The following is a 25903-nucleotide window of genomic DNA, read 5'->3' as shown; positions in this document are numbered from 1 at the left end:
CTCTGGGAAGCAGCCTCGGGGGGAGAGATGCCGGCTGCCATGGTTCAGGGAACTCACAGTTCTGGGGGGGGGCTCGCAACCAGTCCAACTGTTCCAGACTGGGATATGCTGTGTGACCGGTCACTGACATAGCCCCGACAGTTGTTCTGTACTGTTCTTCACTGTTTACTAGCTGCTCTGGAGGACGAACTAAATCCCACACCTCGCTAAGTCACCATCTAGGCCTGATCTCCCATAATGCCAGGATGCCTCTTCTTTGCCCATGTGGCATATCAGTTTTTGCTGCCAGTTTTGTGTGTCACAAGTTTACTTATGTCAAACTCTCCCCCTGTTATTGTTGACTCATACCATGGAAAGATGAACATGAAAGGGCTTTTGTAAGCCACTGTCAGCAGCACTTCTTGGATTTTTAATGGGCTTTACTTTGTAGTTCCTATATTGGAAAGGGTGACATTGATTTTTCATGCTTTTCCCACTTCATATTCTTTTTACTCAAATTTACCTCATATTTAAATGCATGTAAGTGTTGGCACTTCTTACTAAAAAAGTGATGCAAAGTAGATAAGATAGTTATTGTCTGTCTTATTCTAAGCTGAATATAACAATTTAATTGAGTTTCCTATATTTTGTGCCTTTTAATGCTAATGTAGAAGCATTGCATCTACCAGATAGTGCCAGATACAATATGAAAAATAGTGTTGCTTGTCCTTTAAGCTAGCATGATATGAGGCAACAGATAGGGCCAGATAGATCTGTAACACTGTGTCTTTCTATTCCTTTGTGCTCTGACATATAGTACTTGATAATGATAATTTTTAAAAATTTATTTATTAATTTAAAAAATTAAGAACAAACAAAAACATTAACATGTAATTCCTTTCTACATATATATTCAGTAATTCTCAATATCATCACATAGTTGCGTATTCATCATTTCTTAGAATATTTGCATCAATTCAGAAAAAGAAATAAAAAACAACAGAAAAAGAAATAAAACAATAATAGAAAAAAAGATTATACATACCATACTCCTTACGCCTCACTTTCATTTATCATTAGCATTTCAAACTAAATTTATTTTAACATTTGTTCCCCCATTATTTATTTTTATTCCATATGTTCTACTTGTTTCTTGACAAGGTAGATAAAAGGAGCATCAGACACAAGGTTTTCACCATCACACAGTCATGTTGTGACAGCTATATCATTATTCAGTCATCCTCAAGAAACATGGCCACTGGAACATAGCCCTACATTTTCAGGCAGTTCCTTCCAGCCTCTCCATTACATCTTGAATAACAAGATGATATCTACTTAATGCATAAGAATAACCTCCAGGATAACCTCTTGACTCTGTTTGGAATCTCTCAGCCATTGACACTTTGTCTCGTTTCACTCTTCCCCCTTTTGGTCGAGAAGGTTTTCTCAATTTGGTGATGCTAAGTCTCAGCTCATTCTAGGGTTTTTCTCAATTCCTTGATGTTGAGTCTCAGCTCATTCTAGGATTTCTCTCCCACATTGCCAGGAAGGTTTACACCCCTGAGAATCATGTCCCACGTAGACAGGGGGAGGGTGATGAGATTGCTTGTTGTGCTGGCTGGAGAGAGAGGCCACATCTGAGCAACAAAAGAGGCTGTCTTGGGGGTGACTCTTAGGCCTAAATTTTAAGTAGACTTGACCTATCCTTTGTGGGTTTAAGTTTCATATGAACAAACCCCAAGACTGGGGGCTCAGCCTATAGCTTTGGTTGTCCACACTGCTTGTGAGAATGTCAAGGACTTCAACGTGGGGAAGTTGCATTTCTCCTCATTCTCACCATTCCCCGAAGGGGGCTTTGCAAATACTTTTCCACTCACTGATTGAATCACTCTGGGATTCATCGGGGCATCACTCTGGACAAACTAACAAAATCTCATGTCCTACCTGAGACTCCAAATACTTATGGTGTTCAATCAAACTATCTACCTAAGTTATAGATAATAATAATTTTAAAAAAATGTTTTAACTTTTTCAGTGAATGTCAGCGCGTGTTCCTGCCTTGGCTTGGTATAGGAAAGAATGGTTAAAAAGATAGGTGGACATGTGATAGTTACTTTGAATTTAGAGACTTCTGTGGGGGGGAGGGAATTTGGCTTGTTCTGTGTGATTCCAGAAGGCAGAATGAGGCAGAGGAGAGCATTGGAAGGGCAAGTTTAGGTCAGTAGAAAGGGAACACTTTCAGCAGTTGATGCCGCAGGGGAGAAACCTACCATTTGAGGATGTGGTGAGGTCAGACCTTACTTATCCCCAGCACCACAGAAGGCTATGGATCAGAGCTGCCCTGAATTAGACACTAAGAACGCTTTCAACTGTGAAACCCTGTGCCTCTAATTTTGGGTGTTAAATTTGGATGGTATAACTAGAAAATTAGGACAGGATCAAAGATGTAGTGAAGTAATGGTATAGCCGCCACTACCGTTTTATATCAAGTTACTGTCATGCCTCCCACTGAAGAACGTTGTTTCCCTCCGCATCAATTCCCTGTCCTGCCAACTTGTTGAATGCTACCATTGCAAAGAGTGGCATGAATGTCAGTAACAGACCTGTAAGGAAAGGGCTTCACGCTGTTTCCTTTTAGCCTGCCGCCTTTCCACTACCCGCTCTGGGATTTTGTGTAAGCTCCCACAGTGCTTCTAGGACTGCTTATGAGTTTTCAAAAATGAGTTGGGTAGCATAAGGGTGATCTTCCAGGAAGGTTACAAGCCTTCTCATTCCTTCCCCAGCCCCTTAAGATCATGGCTGATAGAACCTGATAAAGATGAGGCAGAGTGCTCCCCCTACCCTTTTCTGGAAGTTTAAAAATTAATGGAATATGAAATTCTACTTCATAATACAAAGCTGTAATAAAAATACAGATTGTTCTTAGTGGTAAAGCCTAGAGTCCTTTGAGTTTTATAAATAGCATCAAATCTTAGAAATTTTAGAGAGACTCAGATGGCAGTGAAGTCTGTGTGTGCTGGCTGGGTAACCTTGTTCCCTAATGAGAACCTTCAGTGTTGTAGGGGAGAAGAGCCGTAGGTTCTGTAGCTGAAGAAGGAATCTATTTTCCATTTCTTGAGCTTTGGGTCCCCTCCATATATGTATGTAACCTATAAACTCTCTGTGGCCTTGAACCTTTGGTCTTCTGCAGTTGTGTCGGAGTCCCTGGCTAGGTAATTTTTTTATGGACCCATGGTGAGTCATGGTCAGCGCATAGAAACAAGAAAAAGCAGCCTGGTAAATTTACCAAATTCTTCTGTGCTGGACCAATCATGAACAGATACCATGACCCTATTTCTTGAATTGGGGTATCTGGGCATTGAAGGGTAGTTCAGGAGAGATATCTGGTCTCCCACAAACTAAAGAACAGAGTTTGGTTCAGAGGAAGACCCCCAGGATGATCAGGCCTAGTGCAGAGGACACATTGCTTAGAATCAAGGTTCCCAAGTATTACAAATAAATAAAAATAAAGATTGTATTGGAAGTGAACTGAGGGAAATAATCTTTCATGTTTTCATAGATGACAACATAAAAGCATGTTGTAAAGTAAAAAGGGAAAAGTTTTCATTGTTATGTGCATCTGTACTGTTGTGCATGTCATATTTGTTAAGAAAAGCCAGTCACTTTCCAGAGAACCAGAATTAGATAACATTACAAGGGAGCCTCCATCATGCGTCTTACTTTTTTTTTTTTTTTAAATCATTTCATTGAAAGGATTCTTTGAATCAGGTGGTCCACTGAAAATATATGGGTGCTAATCATAATGATCTTTTAAAGAATATTCTGGTGACATATTTCAGTGTTAGGTTGTAAGAAATATATACAACCAGATTGGAATATTTTCAAAAATTAAGAAGAGTGAGCAGGGTTCCATGTCAAGATGGCAGCTTAACAACGTGTGCGTTTTAGTTCGTCCTCCAGAACAACTGCTAAATAACCAGAAACAGTACAGAACAGCTCCTGGGGCCACGTCAGTGACTAGACACACAGCGTACCCCAGTCTGGACCAGCTGGGCCGGCTGCGAGCACCCCCCAAAACTGTGAGTTCCCAAAGCTGCGGTGGCCAGCGCCCCTCCCCCACAGGCCGCTTCCCAGAGGGGAAAGGAAAGGACTTTACCAGCAGCAGTGACTGGGCACAATCAAACGCCAATTGTGGAACTAATTAACAAATTCTGACTGCTAAAAATAGGCCCCCAGCTTAGGTGAACCCGATCAAAGCGGAGGTTGCTCATTTTTGCCCTGGCACCAAGGGGGCAGGACTGACAGAAAAAGGGGGGAAAAAAAGAAGGAAACAGGTTTTTGTGGCTGTGTATCTACAAAGGCTTAACTGCCTCTGGATACGGCGGCAGGGGACTTTTCAGGCTGCAACTACCCCAGGCATAGGCAGAAGTGAGGTCTTTTGGGGGCCTATTTGGAGCCTGTGCCTTCCCCAGGGGAGGGGTGAAGGCCCACCCAGGTGGAATCCCTCCATCAAGGAATTCAGACACCAGGGCTTGGTAATTTGAAGCCATTAAAACCAGCCTACAACCTCTCCTCTGACTCCAACAGACCCCCAGCCAAAGTTAAAGGTACCGCATCATCTTACGCTGGTGGGACCTGCAGTCAGACAAGCGCCACATACTGGGCAGGATAAGAAAAACAGAGTCCAGAGACTTCACAGGAAAGTCTTTCAACCTGCTGGGTCTCATGCTCTGGGAAAACCGACGCAGGTGACTCTTTCCTCCTGATAGGAGGCCAGTTTGGTCTGGGAAAATCTGGCTGGGGTCTATAATATCTAAGCAGACCCTCCTAAGTGTGTGTGGGGGAAAGGTACCACACAAGCAGGGCAAGAAACAAGAAAACAAGAACTGAAAAATTCTCCTCTGTTAAACAAAACCTAAGCTAAAGGTTCAGATAAAGCTGAACAGAATGTCAAAGAACAGATAGATAACAAATTCATCCAGCAAGAAAACCCTAGATAAAAGAAGTGAAAGCAATCTCCAAAATAAACTAATTAAGGTAATTAAATGCCTAGACGCCAGCAAAAAACAACAAATCACACTAAGGAAATTGAAGATATGGCCCAGTCAAAGGAACAAACCAACAATTCAAATGACATACAGGAGCTGAAACAACTAATTCAGAATATACGAACAGACATGGAAAACCTCATCAAAAACCAAATCAATGAATTGAGGGAGGATATAAAAAAGGCAAGGAAGGAACAAAAAGAAGAAACTGAAAGTCTGAAAAAACAAATCACAGAACTTATGGGAATGAAAGACACAGTAGAAGAGATGAAAAAAACAATGGAAACCTACAATGGTAGATTTCGAGAGGCAGAACATAGGATTAATGAACCGGAGGACAGAATATCTGAAATCCAACAAGAAATAGAAACTATAGGGAAAAAAATGGAAAAATATGAGCAGGGACTCAGGGAATTGAAAGACAATATGAAGCACATGAATATACGTGTTGTGGGTGTCCCAGAAGGAGAAGAGAATGGAAAAGGAGGAGAAAAACTAATGGAGGAAATTATCACTGAAAATTTCCCAACTCTTATGAAAGACTTAAAATTACAGATCCAAGAAGTGCAGCGTACCCCAAAGAGAACAGATCCAAATAGACATACTCCAAGACATTTAATAATCACAATGTCGAAGGTCAAAGAGAAAGAGAGGATCTTGAAAGCAGCAAGAGAAAAGCAATCCATCACATACAAGGGAAGCCCAATAAGACTATGCGCAGATTTCTCAGCAGAAACCATGGAGGCGAGAAGACAGTGGGATAATATATTTAAATTATTAAAAGAGAAAAACTGCCAACCAAGAATTCTATATCCAGCAAAATTGTCCTTCAAAAATGAGGGAGAAATGAAAACATTTTCAGACAAAAAATCACTGAGAGAATTTGTGACCAAGAGACCAGCTCTGCAAGAAATACTAAAGGGAACACTAGAGACAGATACGAAGACAGAAGAGAGAGGTGTGGAGAAAAGTGTAGAAAGGAAGACTATGAGTAAAGGTAAAAGGAAGGAAAATTAGATATGACATATAAAATCCAGAAGGCAAAATAGTAGAAGAAAGTACTACCCATACAGTAATAACACTGAATGTTAATGGATTAAACTCTCCAATCAAAAGACATAGTCTGGCAGAATGGTTTAAAAAAACAGGACCCATGTATATGCTGTCTCTACTCAAAGGTCACGAGGCCAAGGACACAACTGGACATTTACATGTTTATAGCAGCATTATTAACAATTACCAAGTGATGGAAACAGCCAAAATGTCCATCAACAGACAGTTGACTAAACAAACTGCGACATTTACATAAGATGGAATATTATGCAGCTGTAAGGCAGAATAAAGTTATGAAGTATGTAACAACATGAATGGACCTTAAGGACATTATGCTGAGTGTGATTAGCCAGAAACAAAAGGACAAATACTGTATGGTTTCACTGATATGAACTGACGTTAGTGAATAAACTTAGAATATTTCCTTGGTAACAGAGACCATCAGGAGATAGAAATAGGGTGAGATATTGGGTGATTGGAGCTGAAGGGATACAGATTGTGCAACAGGACTGAATATAAAATCTCAGATATGGACAGCACAATACTACCTAACAGTAATGTAATTATGTTAAAACACTGAATGAACCTGCATGTGAGAATGATAGAGGGAGGAGGACTGGGGATATAAATGAAATCATAAAGAAAGATAGATGGTAAAGATCAAGATGGTATAATCTAGGAATGCCTAGGGTGTATAATAATAGTGAAATGTACAATGTACAAATTTAAGAAATGGTTTTGCCTGAGGAAGAACAAAGGAATGTCATTATTGCAGGGTGTTGAAAATAGATGATAATTAATACTTTAAAATGTCACCTTATGTGTGAGACTAAAGCAAAAAATGTTTATTTGTTATAAAATTTATATTTTGACTAGAGCATTTCCTAATATAACTCATGTAGTTTGATTGAATGTCGTAAGTACTTGGAATCTCAGGTAGCACATGAGATTTTGTTGGTTTGTCCAGAGTGATGCCCTGATGAATCCCAGAGTGATTTGATCAGTGACTGGAAAAGTATTTGCAAGCCCCCTTCGGGGAATGGTGAGAGTGGGGAGAAATTCAACTTCCCCAAGTTGAATTCTTGATATTCTCACAAGCAGTGTGGACAACCAAAGCTATAGGCTGAGCCCCCAGTCTTGGGGTTTGTTCACATGAAACTTAACCCCACAAAGGATAGGTCAAGTCTACTTAAAATTTAGGCCTAAGAGTCACCCCCAGGAGAGCCTCTTTTGTTGCTCAGATGTGGCCTCTCTCTCCAGCCAACACTACAAGCAGTCTCACCACCCTCCCCCTCTCTGCGTGGGACATGACTCCCAGGGGTGTGGACCTTCCTGGCAACGTGGGATGGGGATCCTGGAATGAGCTGAGACTCAGCATCAAGGAACTGAGAAAAACCCTAGAATGAGCTGAGAATTAACATCAGGGGATTGAGAGAACCTTCTCGACCAAAGGGGGAAGAGTGAAATGAGACTAAGTGTCAATGGCTGAGAGATTCCAAACAGAGTTGAGAGGTTATCCTGGAGGTTATTCTTATGCATTAAGTAGATATCACCTTGTTGTTCAAGATGTAGTGGAGAGGTTGGAGGGAACTGCCTGAAAATGTAGAGCTGTGTTCAGTAGCCATGTTTCTTGAAGATCACTGTATAATGATATAGCTTTCGCAATATGACTGTGTGGTTGTGAAAACCTTGTGTCTGATGCTCCTTTTAACTACTATATCAGCAGAAGAGTAGAACATATGGAATAAAAATAAATAATAGGGGGAACAAATGTTAAAATAAATTTAGTTTGAAATGCTAGTGGTATATGAAAGCGAGGGGTAAAGGGTATGGTATGTATAATCTTTTTTTCTCTGTTATCGTTTTATTTCTTTTTCTGTTGTCTTTTTATTTCTTTTTCTAAATTGATGCAAATGTTCTAAGAAATGATGAATATGCAACTATGTGATGATGTTAAGAATTACCGATTGTATATGTAGAATGGAATGATCTCTTAATGTTTTGTTTGTTAATTTTTTTAATTAATAAAAAAAGTTAAAAAAAAAAAAAAAAAGAGTGAGCAAAGAGTCCAAGGACTTAGTTTTAGGTCATTTCTAGATAAAGGCCGTCCAAACCTTGTGCTCCCTGTTTGCCCCTCTGAAATCGAAGGTCTTTTCTGGCCTTCCGCTTAGGAAAGCTCTTCAACAGTCTTCAGAGCTGTGGTGGGGTGAGAGCTACAGATCCGCTTGCCTTTGGATTTCTGAGAATATTTTTGTGTTCCTTTCTCTGATTGTTGGCTCAGCCACCTGGGAGTAGCTGTCCTTGGACATATTGAGGTAGTTCCCATCTGACTGCTGGACCTCCCCGGGCCACCTCCAAGCAGCAAGGGAGCTCACGGTGCCAGGCGGTTTGTTCCCCAGCAACCTGGGTGATGTGAGATTTAATGAACCGCTGAGGCTGTAGTTGCAACTTCTATCCAAGAGGTTTCCCAGGTCTTGTTTTCTTTCATTAGTGTTTTCAGATTTTTTTCTTGGCTTTTAAGGTATAGAACTGGTCGCTTTCTAGGCTAGAAAGACTCCCTTGGCCATTGAGTCTAGAAGCAAGTCATTTCCCTCGGATTGCTGCCACATGTGAGGTTTTTCTACCCCAATTTGATGGGATTGGCCCAGCTGTCTTACTTGTGTGGTGGGTAAAAGGGAGAGGTCCCAGTGAGGACTTGAAGAGTTGTGTCTTCCTGCACCTGCAGTCAGAGATTTAACCCTTGATTTTTATACTCAGACTGAGGTCTGATTCATAACAGGAATTCTGAGTCAGGGTCTAGTGTTCATTGTAGGGGCAGTTGGTAGCAATCTTACCTCCCTGCTTCTTCCTGCTGGTTCACAACTTAAAAAAAAAAAAATAGTGAAAAGATGTGGTCCTAGGCTGACTGCACCCGGTCGTGGTTTGTTAGAACAGTGCTAGGAAATAGGCACATACCCAAGTAGATGAGTATTCTCTTAAGATGTCTCCCAGCACTCTGGTCATTGAAATAAAGAAAAGGTAGGCTGATGCAGAGCTTTCCTCAGTGATGTCTCGTCGAGGGCAGGAGTATGGAGGGCATTTCCTGGAGAGGAACAGGGTATTGGAGTAGGCCTGGTCCGCAGACATCTGTGAACAGGGTGCCAGGCTCTGGAGCCCCTTTCAGAGCAACCACATCTGATTAGAGTTGAATTATGCATGGGAGAAGCTAGAAATAGGATTTGGTTTATCCAGGTCCTTCTGTTTGTTTTTCTTTAGTCGGGTTGACCCACAGAGCAACAGCAGTTGCTGTATTTGTATGTTGTACCAAATTAAACTCATGGTCCCCAGCTTTTCTTGTGAGTGAGGGAAGTAGACTGCCTGGCAGACATGGAGACACATGGCCTCCCCCACAGCTGGCTGGGGGCTAAATGAGGGTGAGCCAGGAAGCCAGCTCCTCTGGTCTGGTTCATAAGGGCCAGGAGAGGAGGGCGTTTTTTTATTTTTGGCTCTAGGTTTTCCTTTGGTTGAGTTAGATTAATTAAATGATGATGAAAATAGCGCGTGATTACTAAGTGTATGAGAAGTTCTTTGCTTAAATACTGCAGCAGCATCTGCTCAGAAGGGGCCCGGTCAACAATGGGGACTGGAACCCTGATTCCGCCACACCCCGTGTGTGGGAGTTGCTGAGGCCAGGCCTCAGGCCTGTGCAGCCGACTCAGGTGTTCATTCTTGCTTCCTGCAAAATGAAGAGAATCCGTAGCCCTTACAACTCCCATTACAGAGGAGCTGTAAAAATATTTCTGAAGCTTCTTTAAACTTTTTGGAAGAAAGAAAATTTTTCATATTGAGCCCTTTAAGAAACTTTTTGGTTAGATTCAGAGCCTTATAAAATGTAGGTCTCTTCCACATGGAGAAAAAATTGCTGCCTTGGGGGCCAGTGTCTAAGAGGTGCTTAGCATGTCATCTGTTGTGTCCTAGGCATTTGAGCTGGCAACCGGGGATTATTTGTTTGAACCGCATTCTGGGGAAGACTATTCCAGAGATGAAGGTGAGTATTGCTGTCTGCTAAAGACCTCAGTCTGGGTCTCCTGTGAGCTCTGAACCTCTGTAGAGTGCTTTTGTACTAAAATAGAGACATGTTTTGATTTTCAAACACCAAATTCAGGTGTTTTTCCTTTGAGTTTGAAGCCCCCTCAGTCACAGAAAATGAGCAGAGAGCCTTCCTGGCACAGACTGCACTTGTGGGACCTCAGAAGGTCCTAAACTGTGCCACTCCCTCTGGGTCCCCACAGGGCAGGAAAGCTCACCTGCACCTGCCAGAGAGAGGGCAGACCGTAATTCCAGCTTGAATTGCATCTGTAAACCTGACCATCTCCATGCTTATTTGCTTGTGGTGCTGGGTGGCCTGGGGGTGCGGGTCTCAGTCACTGTTTGTAATGCTGCAGGTGGTGCCTGAGGCCAGCCAGTCCCAGAAGCCTCTGCATGGATGTGCTGCAGACATTGTTGATTTGAATCTATTTCTGATTTTTTACTAATTTCAATTTTTCCCCTTCTTCTTTTATCCCATCCTTCCCCTTGCCCCTCCCATTCCCGTATCCTTTTTTTCTCTCCTCCATAGACCACATAGCCCACATCATAGAGCTGCTAGGCAGTATCCCAAGGCACTTTGCTCTATCTGGAAAATATTCTCGGGAATTCTTCAATCGCAGAGGTAGTACCTCTTCTTTTTGAAAAGCGCCACGATGCAGACAGAAATGGAGTAGCATCAGTTGATTGTAGCATTAATGGTGACAAAGGCATTTCTCCTAAATTCACAAAGCAACCCCAGCAGAATTCCTGTGCTGATTTAAAAGCTGACGGGAGGAACACATTTGGCCCTGTCCTTGTGGGCCCTGCTTCAGTGCCTTGACAGCTGGTGCCCTCCCAGCTCCAAATCTGGACTCTGGCTGGTCTGGAGAAAGCCTGTCCCAGTCCGATGCACTCTCTGTTTGTGTCTGCGCGGGCGATTGCAGTGTCTGCATGCAGTGTACTGATTAAACTGTCGTGTGTTTCTGTTTTGCTGGCAATGTTTTCCAATGCAGATCACATAGCATTGATCATTGAACTGCTGGGGAAAATCCCTCGAAAATACGCTATGTTGGGGAAATATTCCAAGGAGTTTTTCACCAGAAAAGGTAACGGTATTTATGCAACACTAATTTTCAGCATAGTTCTCACCCAAGAGGAGAATTTGTGCATTCGTGTTTGGGCAATGGAGAAGATTCTAGACTTTTACAGCTGGGGATTTCTGCCGAAGAAAACTCTGAAGAAATACACCTGAAACATCTGGTATCTGTGGAATAAGAATTTTGTAAGAGATGACCTTCCTAACATCCTTTCCCTCCCCTAACTCTCTCCTATTCTACCCCAAACACCAATCTGTGCGTTCAGGTCTTTGTAAAAGGAGTTTAAATGATTTTTAGAAACCAGTTAGATTTATCTTTTTTCCGTGGTGCTCATGGACTCAGAATGTTGCTGCAGTGGAGCAGAAGTGGCCTAGAGAGTGAACGTCATAGAACACCCTGAGGGCCCTTTTGGTCTGTCTGAGTTATTAAATAATTAGGTGTTGGGGGTGGGGTTCTCGTGTAGTGGGTGTGGGCCTGGAAACCCTGTGTACATCACATGCTCGTAAATCAAGCCCTACTTTCCTATTGAGTTACCTCACAGTGTATCATGCATGATTTTTTTTTTTTTTTTTTGATGCTGTAGTTGTCAGTCTTCCCTTGGCAGAGAACTCTGTTTCTCTGTCCTGTGTAGTCCCTGGTTAGTGCTCAGTTTGAAAAACAAAAACAAAAACAAAATCACTACAGAATTTTTTTTTAAAAGAACACTTCTCCTATGCCATATCCTTTTGCGATGAGTAAAGTTGTTCCTCTTATTTCATGTTTTTCCAGTTTAGAGTTTTCAAATTGCAGTACCCTAACTAAACTTTTATATGAGCTGAACATGCAGTTTCTACACGTTTCTGAAAGCCCTAGATAGTCTTCCTATCTCTCCTACTTAAGCCAAATTTGAGACTCAATTTGAGTTTTTATTTTCCTATGACATAAGGAATTCTTATAACAATCCTTTATTATATGCACTTTGGTAATGTTCAACTGACCAGTCCTTGTTTTATCTTTTAAATTATGTTTCCCTGTTACATGCACGAGATCCAGGAACTGAACAGACCAACACTCTGGGCTTCTTACTCCACTTACTCAGGGCGTGTTGACCACCTCTTAGCTCTCTGGGGCCACCCAGTGAAGCAACTTGTGGAATATGTAACAAATTTTTCTTACTACCTTTTAAGGACTGATCACAGGAAAATAAATTTTGGGGAAAACTAGTAGCAGTTTACAGCCTGCTTTAGTTTTTGATTCTGAGACTCTGGTCCGGGAGTCTGGGTCACATGAGCAAGGTACAGAGTTCCCTCCATCCATAACCCCCACGTGGGCCCAGGTTGCACTCAGGCTCTCACTTTGTTCTGTGATAGAGCTGGGTCTGGCCCTGTCAGCTGGGAAACTGGCTCATCACGCACTCTCTGAACTTCAGTGTGCTCCTCCATCTGCCCAGAGACCTGTAGCCTGTCGAGTAAGAGTAGTTTCGGGTTGTGTTGCTGTTGTAAGAAAGCTTGAGAGGACGCCTATGCATTGAGCACAATAGTAGTAGCTGTCATTATTGCTGAAGCAAATGTTGCAGGCAGGAGTACATTGTGGCACTTTTAAACAGCAGTGCCACTAAGAGGGCGAACCAGGGTCCCTAGAAAACTTCCCAAAAATGTGATGTGACTGTGTTGAAGCTCTGTAGTCTGGGATTCATTATGGTTGGGGAAATTGTGTTTATTTTAATCAAGAGATACCCGTTCTTCTAAATTCAAAATATTTTCAGAGCCTGCGGGCGGTGGCCTGGCTCCCAGAAGGACTTGGCTGGCAGCCAGCTTTGTAGCGCACATCCCTCATCATGGTCCCTGTGTGGGGTGGAGAGGGTGGCCGAGAGTCTGCAGCCTCCTCTTCCCTGACCTGTGTGCTGCAGAGGGGAAGTGGGTGGATAAGGGAGGGCCCTGGACCAAACCAAGTGTCTGTCAAGGATCACAAGTTGAGCAGAACATAGCACACAACCTCATTTTCCCCACAGGAGTCTGGATGGTGAGAGCAGATAGCCAAGAATGCATGTAGAATTGGCCCCTTTATTGTGGCTCTTCTTACCTTTCCCCAGAGGAGCCTACAAGGAGCTGCACAGGGTGCAGAACCCTGCGTCTCTCTCCTTCAGTCATTGCTGTGGGTAGCAAACGTGCAGTACGCAGGGCAGGGGGTGGGGGTGGGGGGGAGTACCAAAGGAAGGGCCTAAGTTTAGAATGGCCATAGCCCAAACAACCCTAATGGGAGGTATGGAAAGATCAAAGGTGATGGTGGAGTTATACAGAGAAGATAGGGTTTAACAAATGAATATGGTTGCTGAATCATTAAATTTTTACCTCTGTTAGGCTCCAGTATTTTAGAGCAGCTAGAAATAAAAACCTAAAATTGTGGAATTGTAACCCATGTCAAACTCTTAGATATGTTCTACAACTAATTGTGGTGCTGTGCTTTGAAATTTATAGCTATTTAAAAAAAAATTTTTTTTAACTATATTGACACAATATTTTTTATTTATTTATTTATTTTACATGGGCAGGCACTGGGAGTCGAAGCCAGGTCTCTGGTATGGCAGGTGAGAACTCTGCCTGCTGAGCCACCATGGCCCACCCTATAGCTTTTTTGTATATATGTTTTTTTCACCAAAAAAAGAAGGAAAAAAAAGTCGATTGTGATGATAAAAAGATATTTAAGCCCTCTAGCCTCCTATATTCTGGAGCAGCTAGAAGGAAAAATATGAGATGATGGTATGACAGCCCATGACAGATTCTGGGATCTGTCCTTTAACCACTTGTTGAAGAGTGCTTTGAAAATTATTGCTTTTTTATTGCTTTGCTTTGTTTATATGTTATACTATACAATAAAAAAAGTTAAAAAAAAAAAAAGAAAGGGCCTAAAGGATGGACAGAGAAGTCATGCAAGTTATTTGGGGTGAGGTCTGAGCACCCCATGGTCAAGTTTGTTCATGGAGGCAGCTGGTCTTAGACTTCAGTTCTATAGATAATGGCTGTCACTTTAGGGTTTTTTCTTTCTGTGGAAGTCACAGGGATAATAATAATTGAAATGAAGACCTGTCATGAAAATAGATTTCACCATGTTCCTTAGGATGAGGGAATGATTTGTTGCATAAAAGTGTGTTTTGGCATGTCTCCCTAAATAATGTGTAAATACACATTTTGGAAATAGTGAGATCTTAAATGTACCCATTTTAAATTCTTCTAAAAATACATTTGTGCCAGAACTGATAAAGACAAAAATGAGGACTGTAGTGAATTAGCTTAAATCACAGTTGAAAGCTATTTCGTATGGAGTTTTGATGTTGGTATGTACAGGTATGTGTGATAAAGACCTACTTAGATACAATTGAGATTGTCATAGTAGGCAGGAAACTTCATTGTAGCCAAAGGGCTATATTTGTGGCACAGAATTCACATCTTTTCATGTTAGTGACAGTAGCTCCTCAGATCATTGCAGATTTACAAAAGGAAAGGTAGACAAATGCTAAGTGTGGGCACTAGAGCAATTTATGAACTTTTGGGCTGTCCTGAGGACCTGTATGACCTTTAGGAACGTTGGGAAAGAAGGACCTGGCATCTCTGAAGTTCTGCCCTGTCTTGGTGGTCGTCGAGATGAGCTGTGGATCTGTCAACCCAGGCCTGTTCTCAGCCATGCTTGATCCTTTATGGAAAGAACCAAGAAGAGTTTCATGCTTGTGAATTTGAAGAATTTTACAACATAAACTGCTTTAACCACAATTTAATCTTAAACATTACTTCTGAGTTATGAAAGGTTTGTTTTTTTCTTCTTTATGATGGGGCCTTAATAGGTAAGCTCTGTTGAGAGCAAGGACTTTTTCTTTGTTCACTGCTGAGTTCCTAGTGCCTAGATTAGGGCCTGGCAAAGAGTTGTCTCAATATAGACTTATTAAATTCAAAATAAGAACATGTATCCAGTCTGTGTTTCTGATGGAAGCCTTGATGAGCAAAAAGCTCAGTCCCACCTGGCCTGGGGCTGTCCTCCTGTAATGTCTGACCAGGCATTAATGCCTCTTTCTTCTCGTGTGTGTCCCTGTCTGGAGAACTTACCAAAATGGCTCCCTAGCTACAGTTGTAACTGGGGGACAGAGGCCGTGATGGCAGTGGATGCTGTGCCCGGGAGACAGAGTGCAGTGACTCAAAGCATACAGCTAACCTCAGGCTACTCGACTGATCATAGGTCAAGTCTGTGTTACTGTTTTAATATTTAATTTTAAGTTTGAGCGTATGGTGCCAACAGCAATTGAAATTAGCACTGTAACAGGTTCAAATTAACTTCCATTATAATTTATCCCATTTATTCATATCGTTTATTATGTGCCTACCATGTGAAAAGCTTGTTTTTACAGCATGCATTAACACAACAGTGGAATTCTTTTGAAGTTATCATCTTTATTTTGTTTTATGCTTTGTACCAGTTTATCCTAATTTTATTGAAGTATAATTTACATACCTCAGAAATCATCCTTTTAAAGTGTACAAGCCAGTGGTTTTTTAGTATATGCACAGAGTTGTGCAGCCATTAACACTATCCAGTTTTAGAGCATTTCCATCGCTCCAATAAAGAAATCCTGTACCCATTAGAACTCCCTCCCCATTTTCTTCTCCCCTTAGCCTCTGGCAATCACTAATCTACTTTTTGTCTCCATAGATTTTTCCTGTTCTGGACATTTCATATAACACGTGGTCCTTTGTGACTGACTTGTCTCACACAGCATCATGTTTTCTGGGCTCATCCCTGTTGTAGCATGGATCAGTGCTTCATCCTTTTGTATGGCTCAATAATATGCCTTTATATATTTTGTTTTTCTTTTTATCAGCTAATGAGCATTTGGGTTTTTCTGCTTTTTCACTATTATGAATAATGCTGTGATGAATTCCTCTGTAAGTTTTGGGGTGGACATATATTTTCATTTCTCTTGACTGCTCGTGGTCATGAGTTGAAGAACAAAAGTTTTACATTTTGCTCAAGTCCATTTTATATTTTTCTTCTTTTGTCATTTTTGATGTCCTATTTAAGGAACCATTGTCTGTCTATTCAAGGTCTTGAAGATTTACTCTTATGTTTTCTTTGAAGAGGTTTATAGTTTTAGTTCTTATTTTTAGGTCTGTGACCTATTTTGAGTTAATTTTTGTGTGTGGTGTGAGGTAGGATTTGTACCAGCTTACACTCAGAAATTTGCCTACATGTACTGTGTTGAACCTGCATAGGGATTTGTTCACATTTTTTGCATCCTGCCTCTGTTATGCATTACTTTACTCTCTATATATGATCTTTTGATGTGTCTCTTCGTCTGTTTTATATCATGATTTGCTTTATAATTCTCAGTATTCACTGAAGTTGGGTGCCACAGTCCGCTTTTATGTGGCCCCCTATCCTCCTGTGTGCTAAGAGGACACTTCATATGCTTTTAGGTTTAATTTTAGAATATTATAATTTCCTAGATAAAATATTTTACTTCACAAACCAACCACTTAAAAGAACATTCAAGAATAGTATAGTAAGTAGAAGTACCTAACATTTCCCCTTAAAATGCACTCTAGTGTAGTAGTCCTAGAGCATCTTGTACACGGGCAGATAGGGTTGCTGTCTCAAAGTATCCATTCCAGAGGAGGAACCTTCCCTCACTACCTGTTTGTGGTCACTTGTTCTCAGAGCAGGTTAGGAAGGATGGCACCTGATGGCAAAGTCACCCACCTGGCTTTGCTGATCTCTTGACTGAATGCACATCTGTGAGAATTATACTCAGATGACAGCTTGAAGTCACAGGAAAGGTCAAATGATACTCAGTATTCCTTAAGAAAAAGAGGTTGGAAGCGGGTTTTAAAAAGGAAAAGCTGTGACAGTTGTCTAATTATCTGCAAAATAGTCTTCAATGAAACATATTTTGTTTGTTTTTTTCCCTCTAAGAGAAAAAGTTAAGGTGAAAACCTTTAATTTTGAGATTGGGAGCAACCTTTACAATAGGAAGGAGTATTTTAAAAATGTTTTATAATCTTATTTTGCTTACTCATGGTGTTGATGATTCTATTTCTTGTGTGTTCTGTTCGGGGCTATAGTGGGAGATTGGACTTGAGGCCCTCCCTCATTGGACAAGCCTGCTCTTGCACTCCTGCTTGCAGTAGTTGCACAAATTGAGGGTTGGCTATTGGTTCAGTAACTTGTAACAGCAATTTATCTTATTTTTATATTTTTTATTGTGAAATATAATGTATATACAAAAAGTAATGTTTCAACATACATTGTAACAAGTAGTGAGAACAGATTTCAGAGTTGGGTATGGGTTGCAGTTCTGCAATTTTAGATTTTTCCTTTTAGCTAATCGAAGACGCTAGAGACTAAAAGATATCAGTGTAATGATTCAGCAGTCATATTTATTAAATCCTATCTTTTCTGTTATAACTCCACCTTCTCCTTTGATCCTTCTTCCAATTTTTAGGGATATTTGAACTATTGCCATTCTAACATTTTCATGTTGTAAAGGGGTGTCAATAATATGGGATAGGGGGATGGAACTAGTTGATGTTCTGCAGAGGTTGACCCCTCAGGGTTTCAGGATTTATTTGGCCTAGGAACCCTCTGGTGCTATATAGATTTTTGGAAAGTAATCTTAGTGCGTGAAACTTTTATAGAATCTCACATAGAGCCTTAGGTGTTCTTTAGGTTAACAGTAATGGTTTTGGCTGGGATTTTGCAAACTATAGCAACAATTTATTTATAGGACTGCATTTCTTCTTATTGTATTAACCATAAATGTTTGTACATACAGTCATAGGGCCCAGATAGTTTTCAGTTTTACTTGACATTAACTGTTTTATCACATATCTACATAACCCACATATTATTTTTAGAGGCAAGTACATACTATGTTTTATTGCAGTACTGTCATTTATGGTTCAGTGCCTGTTAGAGTTTAGATTATCTTATATATTGCCTGTTTTGCTGTTACAGACAGCATCTTTGCACATACAGTTTTATTGCATGAGAGTAATGGGTCAAAAGTATGGAAGTTATATTAAGCTACTCTTTGGAAATGTTTTTATCAATTTATATTACTGGTATTTAATTTTCATAGCCTTCTAGTGTTGTTTTGTATTCATCACTTAATATACAGATTTCAGGGTATCTATAGTGGTAAAGCTTGTCTCTTTCCATGTACTTAATTTTGATACCTGTTGATAGATCTTAATGTAAAAATTGGCATTCAAAGGAAATAAGGAAAGTCTACTCGAGTGTTTGTTCCAAGTCAGAGTAGATGATGTCAGCGAAGCTCTCTCGCTTCCAGAGGGAAGCATATTTTAGTATGTTACGTGGGAGCTTCAACAGCTTGCTTTAACTGCTCCTGTGGTGAGTCTCTGTAAAACCATTAGAGCCCCATTACAGTCAATTCAGAAAATGTAGAAACAGAGATAGCCATTCCAGCAGTCATTGTTGATATTTTGGTGCCCCTGATTTCTGTCTTTGTGGGCATTTTAACAAATCATTTTTATAGTCTCATGGTCAAAAATAAAAGCTCTGACTTTTTTTCTTTGACCACCAAACACTGACTCATATAATTTTTCTCCCATGTTATTAAATAATACTAAATATTACTCATCAGTTGGATGTACCATGTTTTTGTTTTTTGTAAGTACTAATCTCCTATTTTTAACTATTTGGCTTTTTGGAAGTTTATATTATTTTTTTCCTTTTTTAAAAAAATTTTTATTAGAGAAGTTATAGGTTTACAGAAAAATCATGCATAGAATAGTGTTCCCATATCCTATCATTATTATTATTTGGTTTAAAACCACTGACTACTTTCATCAGAGAAGTTTTAAATTTATAGAAAGATCATGCATAAAATTCAGAGTTCCCATATACCCACCACCCTTTTTTTTTTTCTTTTTCTTTTTTTTTGTATGGGCAGGCACCAGGAGTCAAGCCTGGGTCTCCGGCATGGCAGGCAAGAACTCTACCTGTTGAGCCACCGTGGCCTGCCTGCTACCCCCATCTTTAACATTTTGCATCAGTGTGGTACTTTTGTTAAAATTGATGAAGAAAAAAAATTTGATGAAAGGATATTATTAAAATGTACTTTTAGATACAGTCAGTAGTCTACATGAGGGTTCAGTGGTGTGTAGTTCAGTGGTTTTTTTTTTTTTTGAAGTTGTATCCTAAGCAACATATAAACCATCTAAAATTTCCCCTTTTAGCCACATTCAAATATATAATTTGTGCTGTTAATTATGTTCAAAATGTTGTACCATCACCACTATACATTACCAAAACTTTTCCATCACCCCAAGTAGGAATTTTGTATAAATTAAGCATTAATGCCCCCTTTTTTACTGCCTTCTAACCTGTGTTTTAGTTTTTGACTTGATGAATTTGCTTATTTAATTATTTCATATGAGTGAGATCATACAATATTTGTCTTTTTATGTCTGGTTTATTTCACTCAACATGTTGATTTCAGGGTTCATACATATTGTCACATGTATCAGGACTTCATTTCTTTTCATGGCTGAATAATAGTATGTGTGAACATGTTTTTTATTTAAGAGCAAGTAGGTAGGAAATTTATGAAGTACACGTAGGAGAGCGTGTAGGTGCTCTCGCAAGGAAAGAAACATGGAGGGCGAGAGGAGGTGGATGATGTGGGGCCATTTGCTTTTATAGATGAGTTTTGCTTTTTTCCTCCCTCCCCCTTCCTTGTTAGATCATAGATAGTGTATTTGGGTGGGTCAGTTGGCCCTACCTGTCTCCACAGTTGACTCACTCAGGTGGGGGTCATTTGACATCAGATGGATGGGCTGTCAGTAGGTGTTTTCCATTAACTGGGCAGTCCCTGGGCAAGGGTGTCTGTGCCCAACTCTGGCCCTGCTGTGATTACCCGTCCTTATCAAAGGCTCCTTCACTTTTTTTTTCTCTCTCCCCTCTCCCTGTTCTACCTGCCTCAGATTCCCCCTTAATCTGAATGGGTGCTGAAGGACAAAGATCAGTGTTTTGTAGCTGCTCTGGCTGTCTTAAGTTGAGAGGGGAGGAATCTGGAGGGGCAGTTGGAATGGCTGAAAATTCTCCCATCAGCATTGGTTTAGTGTGAAAGACGTCTGGTCTTCTTTTTTCCTTCAAAGGTTTTTTGTTGTTGTTCAAGTTGAAGTTTTGACTTATAGCTGATCACCATCGAGACAGTTGAGAGAAATTCTTCCTGTCTAATGCTCACCAAAATATGTTATTGGATTTTGGTTTTCCAGGTTTGTTTGTTTGTTTTTTAATTTTTCTTAATAGAAGCAATCAACATACAACACAGACATTCTTAACGTATGAACATTCCATACTTGGTGTGCAATCAGTGGCTCACAATATCATCTTGTAGTTGGATATTCATCACCATGATCATTTCTCAGAACATTTGCATCACTCCAGAAAAAGGAATAGAGACAAAGCTCATACATACCATATCCCCTACCTCGCCTACTCATTGACCACTAGTATTTCCCTCTACCCAATTTATTTTAACATTTGTTCCCTCTATTATTTATTTATTTTTAATCCATATTTTTTTACTCATCCATCCATACTATAGATAAAAGGAGCATCAGAACAAGGTTTTCACAATTACACAGTCACTTTGTGATAGCCATATCATTATACAATCATCTTCAAGAAACATGGCTACTGGAACACAGCTCTACACTTTTAGGCACTTCCCTCTAGCCTCTCTAATACACCTTAAATTAAATAGGGGTTATCTATATAATGCATGAGAATACCCTCCAGGATAACCTCTCAACTCTATTTAAAATCTCTCAGCCATTGAAACTTTATTTTGTCTAATTTCCTCTTCCCCTTTTCAGTTGAGAAGGTTTTCTCAATCCCTTGATGCTGAGTCCCAGCTCATTCTAGAATTTCTGTCTCACATTGCCAGGAAGGTCCACACCCCTGGGAGTCATGTCCCACGTAGATGGCGGGGGTGGTGGTGGTGGTGGTGAGTTTGCTTGTTGTGTTGGTTGACAGAGAGAGGTCACATCTGAGCAACAAAAGAGGTTCTCTCGGGGGTGACTCTTAGGCCTAATTTTAAGTAGGCTTAGCCTATCCTTTGGAGGGTTAACTTTCATATGAACAACCCCCAAGATTGGGGGCTCAGCCTGTTGCTTTGGTTGTCCCCACTGCTTGTGAGAATACCAAGAATTCTCCACTTGGGGAAGTTGAATTTTTCCTCTTTCTTACCACCTCCCCAAGGGGAATTTGCACGTACTATTTTATTCACTGTTCAAATCACTCTGGGATTTGTTGAAGCATCACTCTGGACAAACTTACAAAATTTCATGCCCTCCTCAAGGTTCTGTGTACTTAATGGTGTTCAGTTAAATTATCTATGTAGGTTATATTAGGAGATGCACTAGTCAAAGTATAAATTTTGTACCAAATAAACATTTTTTGCTTTAGTCTCGCACATAAAGTTTTAAAATATGAAAATATTAAAATTTTAAAATATTACCATCTGTTTTCAACACCCTGCAATATTGACGTTCCTTTGTTCTTCCTCATGCAAAAACATTTTTAAATTTGTACATTTAGTCACCATCATTGTACACTCTAGGCATTCCTAGATTGTACCATCTCAGTCTTTATAGTCTTTCTTTCCTTCTGTTTTCATTTGTGCCCCCAACCCTCCTCTCTCTATCATTCTCATATTCACCTTCATTCAGTGTACTAACATTATTGTATTACAGTTAGATAGTATTGTGCTATCTATTTCTAAATTTTTATAATTAGTCCTGTTGTGCAATCTGTGTCCCTTCAGCTCCAGCATCTTCTCCAGCACTTGTTGTTTTCTGTCTTATTGATAATGGCCATTCTGGTGGGTGTGAGATGATATTTCATTGTGGTTTTGATTTGCATTTCCCTAATAGCCATGGAAGTTGAGCATCTTTTCATGTGCCTTTTAGCCATTTGTATTTCCTCTTCTGAGAAGTGTCTGTTCATGTCTTTTGCCCATTTTATAATTGGGTCGTTTGTCTTTTTGTTGTTGAGTTGAACAATCTCTTTGTATATTCTGGATACTAGACCTTTATCTGATATATTGTCTCCAAATATTGTCTCCCATTGTGTAGGCTCTTTTTACTTTCTTGACAAAGTTCTTTGATGCACAAAAGTGTTTTGTTTGGAAATTCTGAGGATTTCCATTTATCTATTTCTTTCTTCAATGCTTGTGCTTTGGGTGTAAGACCTAGGAAACCACCACCTGTTATAAGATTTCTAAGATATTTCCTTACATTTTCTTCTAAAACTTTTATGGCCTTAGATCTAATGTTTAGGTCTTTGATCTATTTTGAGTTAATTTTTGTACAGGGTGTGAGATATGGATCCTCTTTTTGCATGTGGATATCCAGTTCTCTAGGTACCATTTTATTGAGACTGTTCTGTCCCAGGTGATTTGGCTTGACTGCCTTATCAAAGATCAACTGTCCATAAATCAGAGGGTTTATATCTGAACACTCTATTCAATTCCATTGGTCAGTGTATCTTTCTTTATGCCAACACCATGCTGTTTTGACCACTGTAGCTTCGTAATATGCCTTAAAGTCAGGTAGTGTGAGACCTCCGAATTATTTTTCTTTCTCAGGATATTTTTATCTATTCAGGGCACCCTGCCCTTCCAGATAAATTTGGTTATTGGTTTTTCTGTTTCTGAAAAGTAAATTTTTTGGGATTTTTATTGGTATTGCATTGAATCTATAAATCAATTTAGGTAGAATTGACATCTTAACTATATTTAGGCTTCCAATTTATGAACACGGTACACCCTTCCATTTATTTGTGTCTTCTGTGATTTCTTTTAACAATTTCTTGCAGTTTTCTTTGTGTTGGTCTTTTGTATCCTTAGTTAAAATTATTCCTAAATATTTTATTCTTCTGGTTGCAATTGTAAATGGAATTTTTTTCTTGATTTCCCCCTCAGCTTGTTCATTACTAGTGTATAGAAATGCTACAGATTTTTGAGTGTTGATCTTGTAATCTGCCACTTTACTGTACTCATTTATTAGCGCTAGTAGTTTTGCTGTGGATTTTGGGGGGTTTTTGACATATAGTATCATATCATCTGCAAACAGTGATAGTTTTACTTCTTCCTTTCCAATTTTGATGCCTTGTATTTCCTTTTCTTGTCTAATTGCTCTGGCTAGAACTTCGAACACAGGGTTGAATAACAATGGTGATAGTGGACATCCTTGTTTTGTTCCTGGTCTTGGGAAAGTTTTCAGTTTTTCCCCATTGAAGATGATGCTAGCTGTGGGTTTTTCATATATTCCCTTTATCATGTTGAGGAAGTTCCCTTCGATTCCTATCCTTTGAAGTGTTTTCAACAAGAAAGGATATTGAATTTTGTCAGATGCCTTTTCTGCATCAATTGAGATGATCATGTGGGTTTTCTGCTTTGATTTGTTGATATAGTGTATTACATTAATTGATTTTCTTCTGTTGAACTATCCTTGCATACCTGGGATGAATCCTACAAGTGGTCATGGTGTATAATTCTTTTAATGTGCTGCTGGATTCGATTTGCAAGAATTTTGTTGGTTATCCAGGTTCTTGACTTTTCTGAGGAAAAGCTGCTGGCATCTGCGGTTCCTCTTGTCACATGGCAATGTCTGCTGGTTCTTTCCTAGGCCCTGGTTTCAAATGTTGCTGAGCTCCTGTGCATCCTTCTTGCTTCCCTGGGGCATTTTCTTTCTCTCAGCTTCTTCCCCACCCTATAATTAACATCTTGCATTATTGTGGTACATTTTTGCATGTATCTATGGTACATTTGTTGCAGTTGATGAAAGAACATTTTTTTAATTGAACAGTAACTGCAGTCTGTGGTTCACCTTTGGGTTCACTGTGTTGTACAGTACTACGGATTTTTCTTTTATTCTAGTAACATATATATAACCCAAAATTTCCTCTTTTAACTACATTCAAATATATCATAATGCTGTTAATTAGGTCCACAGTGTTTGCTAGCATCACCAGCATCCATCCCCAAAGTGCGTCCATCATATCAAATACAAACTTCTGTACTGTTTAAACATTAAGCATATAATTTTGCAATGAGCATATTTTGGGGGTAGGGTGGAGGTTGTCAGGGTTTGTATCTTTAGCTTGTCTTCCTTTTAGTGGAATTTCTAGGTTAAAGGAGATGAACATTCAGTGATTGCTTGTACATTGTTCTTGCTGAGACTTCATTCTTCCATAGAAGGTAAAATTTTTACCTCTAAGAGGTTAGGTTCCACTGAAATAGTCCTGACCTCCAGTCTGGAAGGGATGCTTAACCCTACTGCAGTCCTCAAATTGGTGGATTCAGAAGCTTATTTTACAAACCATCTTCTTTATTAAGAATTTTTTATTTCTCTATACAGAATATTGTGTACATCGTGGTTGCAACTTAGATTCATAAGTTGTATGTTGAAAGTATACAGGCAAAAAGAAAAAAAGTCATTGGGTTTGTGGAATAGGATTATGGGTTATTTCTACCTTTTGTTTTCCTAATTTTCTATGATATTCTTTAATCTTCTTCATGATTAATAAAGGAAGGGGGATTCTAAATTGACTTGGATAAATGGGCAAAACAGATAAGACCTCTTCAGAAGACTTTTGTGAACACAGAATTGGTTGTGTATTAATGCAGATCATGAAAACAAATTCAGTTGTTAGTTAAATTATAGCAGATGAAAGGGGAGATGCATGCAGTGCAACTCAGGTGTGGAGCGCCTCTTCTCTTAATGGCTGAGCAGCCAGAGGGGAAGCCCTTGGGGTGCAGAATGCTGTGATTGCTCTGGCTCAAGGGTGTCTTTTGGCTTTGGGGCTGCCTGCAGCACTTCCTCTCCATCTGTAGGAGCTGCTCATGGTCAGACTCTGAGGGACATCAAAGGAGGCCTCTCTGCAGACAGGGGTAGGATGCTCTCATAGAGAAAACAACTAATTCAGTGAAAGTTATTCCGCCGTTTTAGCAGGGTAACTTAAAAATAATTTATCTTTGCTTTTTTTGTTTTGTTTTTCTGTTATGAGAAAAGGCCATTTACTAGGTATTAGGTTATTAGCCATTCATTTACAGCAAGCAGATGCTTGTAATCCATACTTTCCTTGCTGTAGTGACTACATTTAAGAATGTAACTTCAAGATTAACAGATGATGCTGTGGAATCTGTATATTTTACAGTAAATGTGTAGAAAATGAGATGGTGCTTGCTTTTAGAGCTGCACTGTTCAATATGATAGCTACATGTTGCTATTTACATTTAAACAAATTAAATAAAATTAAAATGTCGGTCACATTAGCCATACTTCAAGTGCTCAGTAGCCATCTGTAGCTAGTGATTACCATATTGGACAGTGCAGATCTAGGATATTTCATCACAGAAAGTTCTAATGGATGAGCACTGTTCTAGAGGAAAAGACTCCATTTTCTTTGGATGTTAACATGCAGAAATAGGGATCCGAGTTTAATGTATATCTTATAGTTCCTTCTAAGCTAGTTGACAAATTGCAAAAGAATTTTAACTTGGAGAGTGGCTCCCTCAGCCTTTGCAAATGAAAACATTCCAGCTGTACTCAGCATACCCTACTTTAAAAAAGAGACCTGGAATTGATGCGAACAAACCCCTGAACTATTATTTAATTATCCCCT

The 25903-nt window shown here is 39.7% G+C and overlaps 1 protein-coding gene across 21 annotated transcripts in view; it reads left to right on the top strand.

Moving 5' to 3' along the window:
- Positions 1 to 25903, top strand: part of SRPK2 (SRSF protein kinase 2) — a 341198-nt gene that overhangs the window by 310954 nt on the left and 4341 nt on the right. For 17 of the 21 annotated variants that reach the window (XM_077159835.1, XM_077159426.1, XM_077160292.1 and 14 more), the window contains 3 exons: positions 10038 to 10107; positions 10678 to 10770; positions 11141 to 11233. In XM_077159835.1, coding sequence (XP_077015950.1) covers positions 10038 to 10107; positions 10678 to 10770; positions 11141 to 11233 — 256 coding nt within the window. Of the gene's footprint in view, positions 1 to 10037; positions 10108 to 10677; positions 10771 to 11140; positions 11234 to 11264; positions 11410 to 25903 lie in introns of all 21 variants that reach the window. The other 4 variants (XM_077160531.1, XM_077160750.1, XR_013175857.1 and 1 more) reach the window with 3 other exon arrangements.

The sequence above is a fragment of the Tamandua tetradactyla genome, chromosome 1, assembly GCF_023851605.1.
Source record: "Tamandua tetradactyla isolate mTamTet1 chromosome 1, mTamTet1.pri, whole genome shotgun sequence".
NCBI classification, from domain to species: domain Eukaryota; kingdom Metazoa; phylum Chordata; class Mammalia; order Pilosa; family Myrmecophagidae; genus Tamandua; species Tamandua tetradactyla.
The sequence above is the reverse complement of the archived record's forward strand: the minus strand, read 5'-3'. Positions and strand labels throughout refer to the sequence as shown.